Raw genomic sequence first — 17,874 nt, forward strand, 5'->3', positions numbered from 1 at the left:
GGTCCCTGGCAGGAGACAATGGGCATGAGATTGTTACTGATAATTTGTTTCACTTTCTTTTACACTGAAGTTTGATACATTTTATTTTGATAGGGCGAGCCTGGGATTGCTGGACCATTAGGACCTAAGGGAGATAAAGGAGATACGGTAATTATCATATAAGGCTGCAGAGGGCGTTATCACCACCTTTAACACGTCCCCCTCCCCCCAATAGTCACAATTAATTACTTTTATTCCTATGTTTGTTCATTGTACACAATTGTTCCGTTAAGAAATAGTCACATTCTGCCTCCATTCAGATACTAGATTGTCTGATTTGCTTAACCTTCAGACGTCTAATTTGCCAGAAGTCCAATAATCCAGAAACTTAAAGAACCCGATAGTCTGGTATCTTGTTGGAATTCATAGTTTACGTATCAACTTTTAGACCTGCAGTGAGAATCGCGAATCCTGAGAAAGAATGAAACAAATGTACGCCACAGAAATACTTTATATATTCATCCCATCCATTGCTTGGGACATTAATATAAAAGACAAAACTTATGTATCCACATTCCTGAAGCAGTTCTGCTTAAGACTGAAATTTAAAGGGTTAAAAGGGACCCCCAAAAACGATACTTTCTGTTTATTCCCCGAAGGCCTCCATTAATCTCCCCTCCCTTCTCCAAAGCTACAGCCGAATGAACAGAGGTCTGACGTCCAGCGCTTTGTTATTAATTAAAAAACTATTTGCTGCAACAAACCCCCCACCCGTGGACCCAAACAAGACCAAGTCCTGCCCCTTTTAAATAATCCCCACCTCTTTTCTGTACGTGTGAAGAACCAAAATGAAAAAAAGTCACAGTTTTTATATTATTATTATTATATTTTGTATTACTGCAGTATTTAAGAAGCGTTCCTGTTTTTCTATTTATTTATTTATTATTGCTGTATTGTCCCTTTTTAATTTTGGGTTCTTCCTTTTTTCTGGCGCCGCTGCTCCTCGTGATTCCTGGCGTCCCTTATATCCGCCAGATACAGTATACACCAAACTAGAGGTGTGTGTGTGTGTGACAGAGATCAGCGGCGCCAGAGTAAAAAAGGGAATCCAGATCCGTAAAGCGAATAATCTAAAACTATCAATTTTCCCGGTGAATTGATCTCCCATCGTTTAGGACATTTTATGACCTCTACTCACACCCTTGTCCTCCGTTCCGCAGGGTGCCGTAGGTCCTCCTGGTGTACCGGGGACGGCCGGAGGGGTAAGTAGCAGCCGTGAATTGCTCTCCTTTGTCTCTGTATTATAGGTAGTAGTTTTATACCGTATGTCAATATAATTAGGGATGAGCCTAAGTTTTAAAAAATTCTATTTGGCTACTTCGTTACGAAATTTGATTTGTTATGAATTAGTTACTTTGTAACAAATGGCAAGGGCAGAATGATGGGGAGCGGCGATCACGCCAGCCCCCCCCCCATCATTTGACCCCCCCCCCCCTCAGATTTCACGTTTAATGCTGATCGTGGCATCTGAGAGTCCCATTAAACCTATCACGGGGTTAATCACTGATGACCTCACCGCGCTTGCCCAGCGTGATCACATGAGGACGTTACACATCAGCGCGAGCGAGAATTGGTGCGTTTTCTTCAGTCACCGGTGGGTGCAATTACACCCACTAACTGCCCCTCCCAAATACAGGGACTCCTATATAAAGCGCATGACCCCCCTCATCCAGTCAGCAGCTATGATCTACCGTACACTGATTATGAGAATTTTCTTGGTACAGAGCTCCAAATCCCCAGCACAGACATTGATAACACTCTGGCTACCACTAGAGGGAGCTCCTGCGCTTACTGTAGACCAGGCATGCTCAACCTGCGGCCCTCCAGCTGTTTCAAAACTACAACTCCCAGCATGCCCAAACAGCCTTCAGCTATCAGCCTACAGCAGGGCATTGTGGGAGTTGTAGTTTTACAACAGCTCCCTCTACTGTTGGCTGCAGGTTATCAGCATTCTATCATTTAATTCTATACCTATGCAGGGGGGTTTGGAGCTATGGATCAGATAATCAATTAAAAAAAAAATGTGTATATTAAAAATATTACATTTTCGCTCAGTTGTCATTCATCAATAGTTCCATCCAAACACAATTTGGGAGGTTGTCACATAAAAATTCTCCTCATCTGGCTCAGTGCATCACATGAAGACACTGAACAAGCAGGGGGTGTTAGGTAGAATTGAATGCAGTCACCGACCCCACTCTACTGTATTATTAACCTAACATTTGTTTCCTTCCAGACGGAGACGGTGGTCGGTGAGCCCGGGTTACCCGTAAGTAGCGTTAACATGAACTCTTAGCTATAGAGATGTAGCAGAGCTGAGATCTGTGATTGGTTCCGGCGGCATGGTAAATGTAGTCCTATGGAAAACGCCAGGTAATAAAGAGTGATCTCAGAGTATATTCGTTACTGCGCGGTGTGGGTGGTAAACTCCGCACCGAACACAGGAGGGAAGGGAAGAGGTACTAGGCCTGGAAACTAGGGAAAGGGTAAAGGTCGCCTCCTAGTGAATCCCTAAACTGAGCCCTGACTGCTATCAGTACGAGCAGACTTCGATGGTAGGAATGTTCATACGCAGGAACCTAGAGCCCTGTCTGACCCTAAAGGACCTTGGAAATAGTGTCAGGACAAAGACGAGCTGTTCCTTCCCAGCTGAAGGAACAGGAGACTCCCTCAGGCCTAATACCAGAAGATAGGGGAATACAACAAACTAGAAATAGGGAAAAGACACTTAACTCCGAAGTATGCGGACGAGCAGGAACTCCGAGGAGAACCAGACACCAGCGCTTCCACAACCAGAAGGAGCTATAGACCACATAGCATGATGGGTGAGACCAGACTAAATGGAGGAGTGGGAATGACCACTCGAGCTACACCAGAGACCAGAGGTGACGTCATAACCAGCAACTACACAGAAACCTGTCAGGTCACGTGAAGCAGCCAGATTTTTTGCCACATGACAATCTCGGCTCCGCTACATCTGTCCATAGAAAATACAGTCACCATGTTTACCTATGGCAGTGATAACCTGAGCACCTGTTGTCACGGCAACCACTGTGTCGCCTGTACAACGAGGCGGTCGCCTGAAAAGGAGATCATGTACGGTATGAAACGAGGGAGGGAGAGGACGGTAAACACCGAACCCCTTCCCTCCAGCCCTACAGTTAAAGACATGCTTGGAAAACATCACATACAGCTGGGGGGGAGCGAATCGACTTCGGATGTCTGCATAAAACTTAGTTTCAATACTGTACGGACCGAGCGCTAATTACAGTATTAGAATGTATTGGCTCCGATGAGCCTAAATTATTACTTCGCAAAGTCTCACGGGACTTCACATAATAACTTCAAAAATTGATTTATACTGTAAAAAACTATTTCCCGAACTCTGTTTTGGTTCTTCGGTTATCTCATCTATTATCTATCTATTATCTATCTATCTATCTATCTATCTATCTATCTATCTATATATTATCTATCTATCATCTATCTATCTATTATCTATCTATTATCTATCTATCTATCTATTATCTATCTATCTATCTATCTATCTATTATCTATCTATTATCTATCTATCTATCTATCTATTATCTATCTATCTCTCTATCTATCTATTATCTATCTATCTATTATCTATCTATCTATCTATTATCTATCTATCTATCTATTATCTATCTATCTATTATCTATCTATCTATTATCTATCTATCTATCTATCTATTATCTATCTATCTATCTATCTGTCTCTATTATCTATCTATCTATCATCTATCTATCTATTATCTATCATCTATCTATCTATCTATCTATCTATCTATTATCTATCTATCTATCTATCTCATATCTATCTATCTATCTATCTATCATCTATCTATCTATCTATTATCTATCTATCTATCTATCTATCTATCTATCTATCTATCTATCTATTATCTATCTATCTATTATCTATCTATCTATCATCTATCTATCTATCTATCTATCTATCTATTATCTATCTATCTATCTATCTATCTATCTATCTATCTCCTATCTATCTATTATCTATCTATTATCTATCTATCTATCTATCTAATATCTATCTATCTATCTATCTATTATCTATCTATTATCTATCTATCTATCTATTATCTATCTATCTATCTATCTATCTATTATCTATCTATTATCTATCTATCTAATATCTATCTATCTATCTATTATCTATCTATTATCTATCTATCTATCTATCTATCTATCTAATATCTATCTATCTATCTATCTATTATCTATCTATTATCTATCTATCTATTATCTATCTATCTATTATCTATCTATCTATCTATTATCTATCTATCTATCTATCTATCTATCTGTCTATTATCTATCTATCTATCATCTATCTATCTATTATCTATCATCTATCTATCTATCTATCTATCTATCTATCTATCTATCTATCTATCTATTATCTATCTATCTATCTCATATCTATCTATCTATCTATCATCTATCTATCTATCTATTATCTATCTATCTATTATCTATCTATCTATCATCTATCTATCTATCTATCTATCTATCTATCTATTATCTATCTATCTATCTATCTATTATCTATCTATTATCTATCTATCTATCTATCTATCTAATATCTATCTATCTATCTATCTATCTATCTATCTATCTATCTATTATCTATCTATTATCTATCTATCTATCTATCTATCTATCTAATATCTATCTATCTATTATCTATCTATCTAATATCTATCTATCTATCTATCTATTATCTATCTATCTATCTATCTATTATCTATCTATTATCTATCTATCTATCTATCTATCTAATATCTATCTATCTATCTATCTATCTATCTATCTATCTATTATCTATCTATTATCTATCTATCTATCTATCTATCTATCTAATATCTATCTATCTATTATCTATCTATCTAATATCTATCTATCTATCTATCTATTATCTATCTATCTATCTATCTATTATCTATCTATTATCTATCTATTATCTATCTATCTATCTCATATCTATCTATCTATCTATCTATCTATCTATCTATCTATCTATCTATCTATCTATCTATTATCTATCTATTATCTATCTATCTATCTATCTATCTATCTAATATCTATCTATCTATCTATCTATCTATCTATCTATCTAATATCTATCTATCTATCTATCTATCTATCTATTATCTATCTATCTATCTATCTATCTATCTATCTATCTAATATCTATCTATCTATCTATCTATCTATCTATCTATCTATTATCTATCTATTATCTATCTATCTATCTATCTATTATCTATCTATCTATCTCATATCTATCTATCTATCTATCTATCTATCTATCTATCTATCTATCTATCTATTATCTATCTATTATCTATCTATCTATCTATCTATCTATCTATCTATCTATCTCTTATGAACATGTAATTATGGTTCTTTTTCTTGCTCTTAGGGAATTCCTGGGCAGAAAGGGGATAAAGGAGACCAAGCAAATCCTGGCGATCCGGTGAGTGACCTCAGTGACTACAATGTGGTCGTCTCCCAGTTTTCGGAGAGAGAGACCGGAGGGGCGCAGTGTCGAAGCCTTATGTCCCGGGTTTTTAATGCCCATCATACGGGGCTGCACAGTGCCCAGACTAACCTATTATATAGACCGTGCCCAGCTGTGCCCAGGCATTGCCATCCTCTGCCCGGATACATGATGTGTATTTCCTGTACAGTCCGCCTGTTGTAGAAGACCATACAATGGCCAGGACCGCCTCGTGCCGATCGTTGTACTCTGCCTGCCCAGTGTGCCGCGTGGCGCCATGCAGCAGAAGCGATCCGCCGCTCAGCAGAGGTCCCCAAGCCCCAGAGAACCGCAGGACATTTCCTTTAGTCCTGTATTATCGGGACCGGACAGTGGGTTTTTTTTTCTGGATTATTGGCCAGTTTTCTCTGCTCTTTTTTTTCAGTTCTGTTCGGGAAAATGTATCGGACTATTGGACTTTGTGAATGATTTGATTTTCTGGATTACTAGATGCCAAAATTTTAAGAATTTTACTTTTTCTTTGTTTACAATTCTCAATGTACTACAGCAACTATCATCCACCTGCATCTTCTCTATAATATTCTGTTCCTTTTTTTTTTCAGGGGCCACAAGGACTGCCTGGAGATGTGGGCCCCATTGGACCTGTAGGGCCACAGGTAGGTAAATGGATGCGGTAATGACTTTGTATTGGTTTCCTGCAAACTGAATGACCTAAGCAGAGAGTGATCTGCAGCCCGTATCTTTATGGCGTTACGACACTACAACCCCCATCATGCCCTGACAGCTGCTGCTGTCCTTGAGTTGGGCTTGTCTGATAAATAGTTAAAAATCAGTAATTTCTTATTTCCGTCTGACAAGGAGTGTGGCCACCATTACTATCCTCCAACCGAGGATGTTTCATTAGGTGTAGTTCCTGCAGTGACCACCAGGTGTCACCAGCACAAGGAATGGATTAGGGTTTACATACGGCTGTTTTCTTCTAGAACCAGTGCCACCCTTCTCAATGGGCTGCTACTGCAATTCCCACTGAGCAGTGAATAAGGCTTATTTGGAGCATTTCTGTGCTGTCCACAGTCCAGGCAGCAGGGGGCAGCACTTTTCTAAAGCTGTGACATTGCATCGAAAAACCCAACACCAATTACAGCAGCTGCTGAGCAACCATTACAGCAGCTGCCCAGGATGCATCTTGGGTAGTGCCGCCGCTCCCTCAGTTTTGAAACTAAAACTACTAGCATGCCACATCAATGCACTTACGGAGCGAATGGGGCAGAGTTTAGAGCCGCGGACAGTTCCCCTTTAAATACGACATAGGGTCATTGTGTTCGTCATTCCCTCCTTATAGCCAAAATTGCATTGATGAGCGGAGTCGAGCTTCACATTATGTTTCCTCCACCTGTCCGTAAAGCCGCTTTTTACTGACGCCTCGTCCCTCTAAGTGGCTGCTGCCGGCCTCTGGGGACATTGATGAATAAGTCATTTGGCAGTAAAAGCTGCGGAGCTGTCAGCTCTGTACACCCAGCGTGGCTGCCCCTTTATTAGAACGCTTTCATCTCCTCGTCTTATGGTCTCCAAGGTCTAGTGGCTCTTTACTTTTTGCAGGTGAGTATTTGTGCATACTAGAGTACAGCTGCCATATCCAGCAGTGTAGCTGGGGGGCGCTGTGTTGCTGGGTGCCAAGGTGGGCACCAATAAGTCACTCTTCCTTGCCAAAGGACTTGGGCGACAAAATGATTCTGAGTGATAGACAGGTGGGTAATAACTCATGTGGGTGTCATCATGGTGGCCGCCATGACAAAAAAATAAAAAATCTTTTCTAGAGACAGATATACTGTAGCTAAAAGAGGACGACTAAGGGGGCTTTGATACAATATTATAATCTCTTAGATCGATTTATAAACATTGCTGCCCCAAATGACAAAATCAGCTCTGCTACATCAGTGTTTGGAAGCAGATATTGTCGGACAGTGTTACAAAGATAGGTGGGGTTCCTGGGCCTCTACCAGGGTCCGCACCTGCCTTGCCTTATGCTAGTGCTTTCTCATGGAGCAGAGGACCTTTTGGGCCTGAATGTAGCTGCTTCCTCAGCACCCCCCATGGTTGCACCCCTACGGAAAGTATTTGGCACAGAGATACCCGATAGGTTTCAGAAGCAAAACAGGTTTCATACTCGGTTTTTAAAGGGCCACAAACTCACAATTTGCAGCACCATTATAAGCATCTGAAGTAGTGATCATGGGGGGCCGGGATGTTCCTAAACTTCATCCGGTCCCATTAAAATAGTCTCTACCAGGTCTGAAATGGATGAAAATAGGGAACACCAATAAAGTAATATCACTTTAATGGAATGCATACTGTGGATAATATTAAAGGGGATCTCCGCTGGTCCTGGGATGGGGTTGTTCACAGCATCTGGTGCACAGCCTCCTTCAAGTGCTACACGTTCTGCTGTAGAATGAAGATGGAGGATATATTACAACATTTCACCCCCATACCAGCCCCTTTTAAATCATAAAATGAGAAATGTATCAGAGATGTAGCAGAGGTGAGTTTGTCATTTGGCACAGTTTATCTTGCTTTGATGATATTGCATTGGACGACGCCCGTGGCGAATCCTAATGTCAGCAATCCTGGTAAAATCCGGGACTTGCACCTAGTTAGTTGCCGCCATGTCCTTGATAAAAGCACAGATGGGGTTAATGATTGACCCCTTACAAGATCCGCGTAGAATGGAATGTCCCCCCTCCTCCAGGGTCATGGAGGGCAGCTTCTTTATTAAGACGAGTCCTCTGCCACATCCCTTGTACTCGGTAAGGATGAGCGTTCGCTGAGCATGTGGGTCACTGTGTACGGTGAATTTAACTAAAACCGCCTGATGACGGGCTGACACAGCAGAATCGGGAATGAGACGGAGCAAAGATTGCAAGAAAGAGAAAATGTACGAATGTCAAATTATTCCGGGTCACTGCCGCTTCCTGTAGTACAGTAGCCAGATTAGAAAGGCGTGGATTCTTCTCAGCCATCCTGGAATCAAAATGGAAGGAGAAAGACCCTTCTGCTGGACATGAGCATAGACCCAACGTGGAAGTCAACGTTGAAGGACAATGACTTTCCACCCCAAAAAACACCAAGAATAGCGAAACCACCATTTACTGTAACAAATCCAGATCCATGATTAAAGCAGAAGTGACCTCCATCCCCTCACAGAACTAGGAGCTACAACTGATCAGGACAAAGTATCATCATAAGAACCAGTAAGCATAACCCAAAAAGGGGGGAATATGAGTCAAAGTGTAAAAAATGCAAAGTCCAAGAAACAACTATGATACAGGCCACAGCAGCACCTGAGACCCCAACGCCGTTTCACAGTCGCTTCCTCCACTTCGTGAACTTCGATTCACTCAACACTAGGTATGCCATTTTCCTACCAGACCAAAACTGTACAAATGGAGAAGGGTGTGCATACCTATGGGGGGTGGGGTGGCTATGAAGATGGAGACAGATTTTGGCCACGTCCCTTTTCCATGAGCTTAATTGGTGTGTGCAATTAATCCATGGGGCAATCAGGGTGACCTTGGCATTAGATGACACATCTGAGTAAAACTGACCACAACTTCTGTTTTTATTTAACGCAGGGTCCAGTGGGTCAACAAGGAACCAAAGGAGAACGTGGACCTAAGGGAGATATTGTAAGTATGTCTTAAGATATACCTCGGATAACTAGAAGGTTTAGACTTTAATTGCTAGATAATAAAAGGGAACTTTGGAGGAACATCTAGCGATGCCACCATACATTTATTTATAGGGATTTTCAAGATAATATAACAATGACTACTTTCTCCATAGTGTCTGATATTACAGATTAGCCCCATTCACTTCTGTGGAGCTGAGCTGCAATAGCAGACACAACCCAAGAACATAGTGTTGGGTGCAAGACTGACAGGTACTGGTCAATGTGATGGATTCAGCTTCCTCTTGTACCACATAAGTGGGGCCAAGTCTGTTGTAGGGTGGGATAATAGCTTTGAATAACCAATTTGTCCTCCATGTTGTAGAATCCCATCAACACCATCAAGAATAATGAGTACAATGTAGATTGGTAATATTTGCTCACCTCACTGTGGGGATGGCACCAACATGAGGGGCCTCATAGGCCCAATAGACCTAACTGCTTACTTTTACTTTAAGGTGCCATGGCTTATGGAAGCATCCTCAAGCATGGCACATGTCAGTCCTCATAATTACCCTTCTTACATAAGATCATGAGAAGGGTTGAACCTCATTTCATGTCAATGTTGTTTGTTCTATCATACAATACCTCGAATCAACTTGTATTATTCATCTATCATACATTTCACTTTATCATGCTACACCTTTCTTACCATCAGGGTCCACCAGGCCTTGCTGGTCAATCTGGAGCCAGGGGACTACCGGGGAATGTGGTAAGTGTTCTGAGTTTATACATCAAGGGGCAGAGTGAATGCCTCAGCCAGTCCCTCAGGTTCATAAGAGGACATTTTTAGGTGGCCCTATGACAGATTTGCATTGGGGCCCCTTAGTTTTAATCAAACAACCTCAGGCCATCATATATAATACAGGCGGAAAAATTTTTTTTTTTATATTTTGCTGTCATAATCCAAATCATTCTTTTGTCATTAATGTTTTATTTTTTTATCTATTTATTCTACACTTTTTAGCACTTTTGTATCATTTTAAGCTTTCAGTACAACAGAGTTGCATATATAGTTGTTATTTCGGTCTGTTGGGCACAGGACAAGAGGGATCTCTATATATTCAGGCACCTTAATTAAACAGGATACTTGAATTGGAGAAAAACTTGCAAAAATATTCACGCACTAGTTATAACAGCTCTATAACCTTAAAAACAATATAAAATATAACAGAAATAAAATAATTGTAGTCTCACCTTTCTATAAATCTGCAATCAGTTTGATGATTTGATGAAAAGACTTTAGTACAAAAAGTTATACCTTCTGTGTAGTGTTGATCGAGCACCAAAGTGCTCGAGTAGAACACTTTGTGATGCTCGGGTGTTCTACCGAACACAATGGATGAATCCCAGGCACCCTCTGCTCTGAAGAAGGGAGGGTGTCGGGACTCTAGTTCGGCTCTATATTTATAGCTATATCCATATATGGAGTCAGGGCTTGGGGACACCCCAGTGTATTTAAACCTAATTTCTGAACAGTTTCTGCCAGGATTTGAACTCCCAATTTTGTACATTAGAGGCAAGGACCTTATCCACTGAGCTATAACGCTGAATGCTAAACTATGTCAGAAAAACCTCATAGTAGTTTCTGATGTAGTGAGTATTCCTATTCAGTAGAAGATTTATTTTATATTTTTGTGCGGGTTAACATGTAGCTCTATAGTGTAGTGGTTAACCTCCTTGCCTCTAATGTACAAGGTTGGGAGTTTGAATCCCTTCAGAATTTTTTATACATATATATATAAGTTTTTAGTCATAATATATTTACATATATTATAATATATACTATATTATAATATATGCAAATATATTATGGCTAAAAACATCAGTAGTAGTTTCTCACATATTATGCATTCATATTATCAGAAATATAATTTTATATATATATATATATATATATATATTTTTTTTTTTTGTAATTACACATTTATTTCATGCCATACATTTTTTTGCAATTGCTAAAAAAAAATATAAAATATATAAATTTAATCTCTATTTCTGAAATGTTTCTGCCATGATTCAAATTCTCAACCTTGTAGATTAGAGGCAAGGACCTTATCCACTCAGCTATAAAGCTGAATGCTAAACTGTGTCAGAAAAACCTCATAGTAGTTTCTGATGTAGTGAGTATTCCTATTCAGCAGAAGACTTATTTTATATTTCTGTGCAGGTTAATATGTAGCTCTATAGTGTAGTGGCTAACATCCTTGCCTCTAATATACAAGGGATTGGGAGTTCAAATCCTGGCAGAAACTTTTCAGAAATATATGCGGAATTACATTTAAATACACTGTGCCAAGCATAGCGATGCTCAAACTGGTGTTCGGCCGAGCATGCTCGATCAACACTACTTCTGTGTATATAGGGAAGCTGTTTCCAGCGTGCCATACTTACATACATTAAGAGGCTTGCATAGACATGTTACATGACAGATCTAGAATCAAGGTCATTCTTTGAAGCTGGAGCATGTGTTATAATAAGCCAAGTGCTATAGAAGGTATATATAGAACATAATGAAAGGACAGGATGTAACTGTAGAGGTGATTTCTTCCATCTACAACGAGCTTCAAGTTGGCCTTCTCAGGAGTTGATGTAACAATTAGAGATGAGTGAAATCATCAAAAATTTGATTTGGCTGCTTCGCCGAAGTTCAGAAAGAAATTTGATTTGTGACGAATTACTTTGACACAAATCACATTTTATTTTATGGAGAGGGCGCAATGCTGGGGTATGGCGATTGCGCCGCCCCACGTCATTGAAACCCTCAGATGTCGTGTTGATCGCAGATCTGAGGGTCACATTCAGCCTATCAAGGGGTTAATCATGGGTTAACAAAATAGATCTCCTCACCTCATCCATTTGCTTGCGTAGAGGCCGACACGGCAAGGCCATCTTGATTGAAGAAAATGCACCAAATCTCGCACAAGCTGACGTGGTGAAGTCACATGGCAGCACTCGCAAGATTTGGAGCGTTTTCTTCAATCAAAATGACCATGGCGGCCTCTCCACGAGCAAATGGATGAGGAGAGTATGTATTTTTTGTTGCCGCGAATTGACGGATTTGTGACGAATTGAATTTTTCCTGAAATTTGGAACAAAGTCCACTTCATTAACTTTGATTCGCTCAACGCTAGTTCCAATTATGGTTGAACCATATGATTAATGGGTTACACCACTCTTTGTATATCTCTCATCATATCCTAGAAAATTTTAGGTCTTCTAGGTCATCTAGATTTTTATAACATTAAGGAGTCAAAGACTAACTGATGGAGGTCTACCTTCTGAGGCTCCACTCGTATGTACATGCATCACTCCACTGCTGGCTTTAAATAGGATTGGTCCAGGTTTGATGGTGGAGCAAGAAGTCAAAGATCCACGACTGACATGTTCTAAAAGTCAATGGAAGGGCAAGTCAAGTGCAACCTGATGGGCAACACAGTGAAAATAGATCATAGTGTAGTAGGGTTTATTGCACTCAAGGAGGGACAGCCTCAAGTCAGGCTGTATTCTTGTGTGCAATACTCAACCCTCATATGATTCAACAGATTCTTTACTCAGCTGAATGGTATGTGCACCATGTCTGAGGCACAGATATATAAGATTCATGGAAGGATATGAAGATAAACATAAAGGTTGTAAATGGTTGCAGTTAGAGATGTCTAAGTCCATCTGCCCAACAGGTCAACAGCTTGTAGAATGCAATCAGTGAATCTTTTATTGGCCAAACGTATCTGCCCTGTTTTATCTAAAATATTTATGGAACCTGTAAAACCTAATGCCATATACAGAATCCTGTAGCATTACTAGAAGTCATTTCATAGACACAACACTTTCTTCTCTGCTTGCGAGTCACAACCAAAGCCTCATTCAGATTTGCGTTGACTTCCTGTTACCAGAGAGCAGTGCCTTGTGGGAACTCAGCCCAGTTATCCAGCTATAGTTAAAGACTTTGGATACCATTGGGATTATTTTTTTCTTTTGAGGCTAAAAATCATTTTTCCAGTTGGTCTTTAAAAATGTTCAGCCATTTTTAAGATACAAGGGTTTAAAAAATCAGTCTATTTGCAGATTGTCAATGACAGCTCATGAGAAACCTTATCTCTGACCTCCTGACCTCACAAACACTCATTATAGCTAAACTCTTATCAAACTGATTAGAATATGGCTTAAATAAGTGTTTATGAGGTCAAGAGATCAAAGATAAGGCTTCAGCTGATGGAACTGAAAAGTGATACTCTGCAAGCAGACTGATTTTTTAACCCTTGTATCTCAAAACCGGCTGAACATTTTTAATAAAGACCAATTGAAAAAAATGTTTTTAACCCAAAATGAGTAAAGTGCAATCATAAAAAAATTGCTCTAAAGATGCTCATAGCCTTTAAGCTGTTTGGTCACATGATTGTGAAGCATAGTTGCATGAACAGAATTTTTGGAGGCAGCATAGGATTTAACTGCAGTATAAGAAAATATATAACGAATGAGGTTAAAATGCAAGGTTTTACAGCAAACATCAATCTGTGTATTTTTTTTTTCTCATGATTTGAATAAAACAACTAATCCAAGTGCTAATAATTTAAAATCCATTTTTTTAAGGGAATTCCAGGAGACGCCGGTTTGCCAGGAAAAGATGGACTGAAGGGCGAAAAGGTGAATAGATCTAATATGATTTTGCAAGCAATGAGACGGTAAATGGTACCAGCACAGTAGGCAGGGACTGCGGGGAGCCGGGTGCTTTTCCATCTGTATTCTGTCTCCTTCGCTTTCTTGATATTTCTACTAAAATGAAAACTGAAAAGTTCATCAAATCAGATGTTGTCTGCCAAATTTCCCCATCTGTTTACTGGATAGCAGCAAGAGGGGAATTAGGAATGTGAAACCTGAGGCTGAGTGTATGGGTCAAGAATAAGCCTGGCTGGTCAACAGCTTAAAGGCAAAATGGCCTACTCCACAGCGAAGGTCGAGGCCGTTGTAATAGTGCATGCAAAAAAAAAGGCTAAGGTGTGTTCCCCTTTAAATATATTATTGTTTGTTGTGCCTCCATTATTGTCCCCATCTATTGACCACACATGACTGTATGCCTATTTTATTCTGTGTACATTGTGGCTGATGGGTTGCTGTATGCCCAGTGTTACACGGCACAAGAAACATAGTTTCCTGTCTGGCAGCTTGCAGAAGAAGACGGTGCTAAGCATCAGAGAAGGCCCACGTGGAGCAAGCATTGTGCCATGACATTGAGGAGAGGAGGGGGCAGCAGGAAGAGCTTGGTGCATCAGGGATGATTGTGTCATTGGCCACCTGGAGTGCTCGAGTGCCTGGGCAGGTGTTGCAAAAGAACAGGTCTCAGAACAGCTGCCATGAATTTGGTGGTGAACTCGAAGCCGGAGGGCTGAGACAGTGAGAGCCCCTGCCCTAGTAAAGTAGGTTCAGAGAGGGTGCAGAATGACCACCCAGAGGCCTAAGTGAAGCCATGTCTCCAATCTGACCAGAGTGATTGGATCTACGGGGAAATTGGGGGACAGTTGTAAGAGAGATGTGCATTAATGAAAAATGTTAAGAAGTTAGGACTGCCTTCAGCGGGCATTCAGCATCCTGTGTTAGTCTACTTTTACACCTCCAGTGTGAAACTCCGCCATGGCCCTTCCGACAGACAAGAGGAGAATCGTCAGCTTGTCTGCGAGAATGCGTATGGATCTCCGCCAGACCCAATTGTATAGGATGGGGCCGGCAGGCATTCCATTCGAATCTGACAGCACCTGATCCGGAGAATTCTGGAAAGATGTTCTCTGCTGGAACCAGAGATGTGAAATTAGCCTTAGTACTCCAGTGTTGAGTAGTATACAATATATATGAGGTTCACATTGCACACTTGCAGCTGAGTGTAGAGGAATTCTGTGGAAGGTTGTGGTGTTGTTTCCATTAGGACTTATGAAGACCTATGAAGACGCAGGGACTGTATGAACACCAAATGAGCGATGCAACCACATGAGTTGTGTATAAGGTTAGAGCCCGCTGTGGAAGAGGGCATCCTCTCTGAGGCTTACAGTGGCATGGCACAATGGGGAAATTGCCGGCAGTTGCTTTGACACAACCTAACTTGGTGGGTCCTTGACCGCAGTTGAAGAACCGCTCAGTGAAGTCATAACCACAAATGTCTGCTTCATTCAAACAGGAAGCTATCAATGGAAATGCAACAATATCACAAGATGCTTGAGTTGAGCCTTTGCCTGCTGTTTATGGTATTATAGTAGATGGTCAATAACCAATATGGAGGCTATTAAAGGGTTTGTCCACTATTGAGAATGAGAGATGAGTAAATTGATTCTAAATTCAATTGGATTCAACCCAAATTTTGTAAAATGTGTTGCATCCAAATCCAAGTTTTTGGTGATTTGATTCAGTCAAATATTGGGTGGGGGAGAAATGAGTTTAAAAATGTGGGAGTCCTAGGAGACCTCAGAGAGCCATACACAATTGTTCAGGCCAATTAGAATCCTTTTGATTTAAGTAGAATAAATCTTGACCCCAATCAAACTGGTTGACCAGTTTGGCCAAGTAGAATTTTGAGTGATTTGCTCATCTCTATGGATCCTTTAGGTAAGAGAAGTCCTTGATAGTAAGCTGATTTTATGATGTCCTGTGCATGGTGCTCCTGTGCAAGGTTCTTGACAATCTATTGGGAATCAGAACTAGGTGCTTAATTACCCTGCAGCCACCACCGCAGGAGAAATTTGGATTGCTCCCATTGAAATCAGTGGCCTCTCGGCGCAATGGAGAGACACTCTCCACACTGTCTAATAGATGAGGATCCTGAATGAAAATCTCTTCTAGTAAATAATATGGTCCTTGAAATTGGGTTTTCTAAGCCAGGCAACCCCTTTAAAGAGGCATTGTGTTTCCCAAAATATTGGCAGATTATGACAGATATTAGTAATTAGAGATGAGCGAATTTATGAAAAGTTCGATTTGGCTGATTCGCCGAATTTTACCCCAAAAATTGCTTTGTGACAAATTATTTCGGCATTAAGCGCATTTTTTTGTAAGCAGCGGGTGCAATGACAGGGAGCTGCGATAGTGCCGCCCACGTCATTGTACCCCTCAGATGCCGCATTCATACATGATCGTGGCATCTGAGTGTAAAAACAGTGCGAAAGTAACATTAAACAAATGATTAAATCATACTTACCTCCTCCATTTGCTCATGACGGGCCGGCCGCTGCCATCTTTCATGAAGATCTGGAGCGAAATCTCGCGCAGTTCGAGATTTGACTTCAAAACTCTGGCCGGCGTGGTGAGGTCTTACATCACCACGCACAGGATTTTGGCTGAGATCTTCAATCAAGATAGCGGCTGGCGGCCAGTCGCAAGCAAATGGAGGAGGCAAGTATGATTTTTTTTGTTTTTAACACTATTTCAGGTTAAATCAATTCGCTAACACGAAGCACAAGGAAATTCAGCTTCGAGGTGAATCAAATTTATCCTGAATTTCGGATCGAATACAACTTCGTGGGATTCGATTAGCTCATCTCTATTAGTAATATTATAGAAATAAAAAGTGAGTGCATTGAAAAAGTGCAGCTGAATTACATCGCTAACTGATATTTTTTGTGATTTTTGTAAGGGTGAACCAGGCAGAGAAGGAAAACTTGGACCACCAGGCCCACCTGGAGATGCTGGCTTGGCTGGTTTACCTGGACTACCAGGACGAGGCAAGGATGGTGAAAGGGTAAGCTTAAGAAACACAAATAAATACAGCACAACCCTACTTACGTTCTCCCAATACACTCAATTGCTAGTTATCCTGTTGTTGGGTATTTGACGTATGAGTGTCCAGTTCCAGCGGTTGTATTAGCATTATGAAAAATATACTGGATTTAATGCTCCGTAAACCTCAAGGGGGATGCTGGGGAGACATTATCTGTGTCTTTCCTGCATTTCCTTTTCTATAGATGTCCCCATGATAAAACAACGGCTAAATTTTTAGTTTTTTAAGTTCTCAATCAGAAGGGAAGGATGCAATAAAATATTTTAGTCAATACCATTTTTTATTTCTATTGATAGGAAATCAATGTTTTTAGTACCATAGAAGGCATGTCAAATCAGTTGGCGTGTTATTGAGAAGCATTACCTGTATGGCCAGTTTTACCTGGTAATTTGTATAGAACAATGCAGGGAGGACAAATACCTTGTCTTCCCTGCATACTTTGAGTATCACTGTACACAAGGGAAATAGCAAATGTTATAAAAAATTTAATATTTTAATTTAATGTAGGGTGAACGCGGAGCTCCTGGCCCACAAGGACAACCTGGATCTAAGGTAAGTCAAAACTCTGCAGTCATAAAACAATGGTCATGGCTCCAGTAACATCAGCAGTGATCTTGCTTGTTGACTATATAGGTAGGTAGATCTTAAAACTTCTGACTTGTCATAGTGACATAATTGGTTCAAAGGGGCCGAAGCACTAAGCTGTACTTTTTGGCCCTTCAGCTATGACCAACTTTACATGGCCAAAAATAGTGAAATCCTCTGTGTCATCAATGCTATATTCCCTCTGAGGGAAC

At 40.3% G+C, this 17,874-nt stretch overlaps 1 protein-coding gene across 2 annotated transcripts in view; it reads left to right on the top strand.

Moving 5' to 3' along the window:
- Positions 1-17,874, top strand: part of COL22A1 (collagen type XXII alpha 1 chain) — a 316,179-nt gene that overhangs the window by 195,298 nt on the left and 103,007 nt on the right. For both annotated transcript variants that reach the window (XM_040433114.1, XM_040433115.1), the window contains exons 29-38: positions 94-147; positions 1,200-1,241; positions 2,276-2,308; positions 5,511-5,564; positions 6,191-6,244; positions 9,221-9,274; positions 9,974-10,027; positions 13,909-13,962; positions 16,934-17,038; positions 17,585-17,629. In XM_040433114.1, the coding sequence (XP_040289048.1) occupies positions 94-147; positions 1,200-1,241; positions 2,276-2,308; positions 5,511-5,564; positions 6,191-6,244; positions 9,221-9,274; positions 9,974-10,027; positions 13,909-13,962; positions 16,934-17,038; positions 17,585-17,629 (549 nt within the window). The remainder of the gene's footprint in view (positions 1-93; positions 148-1,199; positions 1,242-2,275; positions 2,309-5,510; positions 5,565-6,190; positions 6,245-9,220; positions 9,275-9,973; positions 10,028-13,908; positions 13,963-16,933; positions 17,039-17,584; positions 17,630-17,874) is intronic.

This window comes from Bufo bufo, chromosome 5 (genome assembly GCF_905171765.1).
Source record: "Bufo bufo chromosome 5, aBufBuf1.1, whole genome shotgun sequence".
NCBI lineage: Eukaryota > Metazoa > Chordata > Amphibia > Anura > Bufonidae > Bufo > Bufo bufo.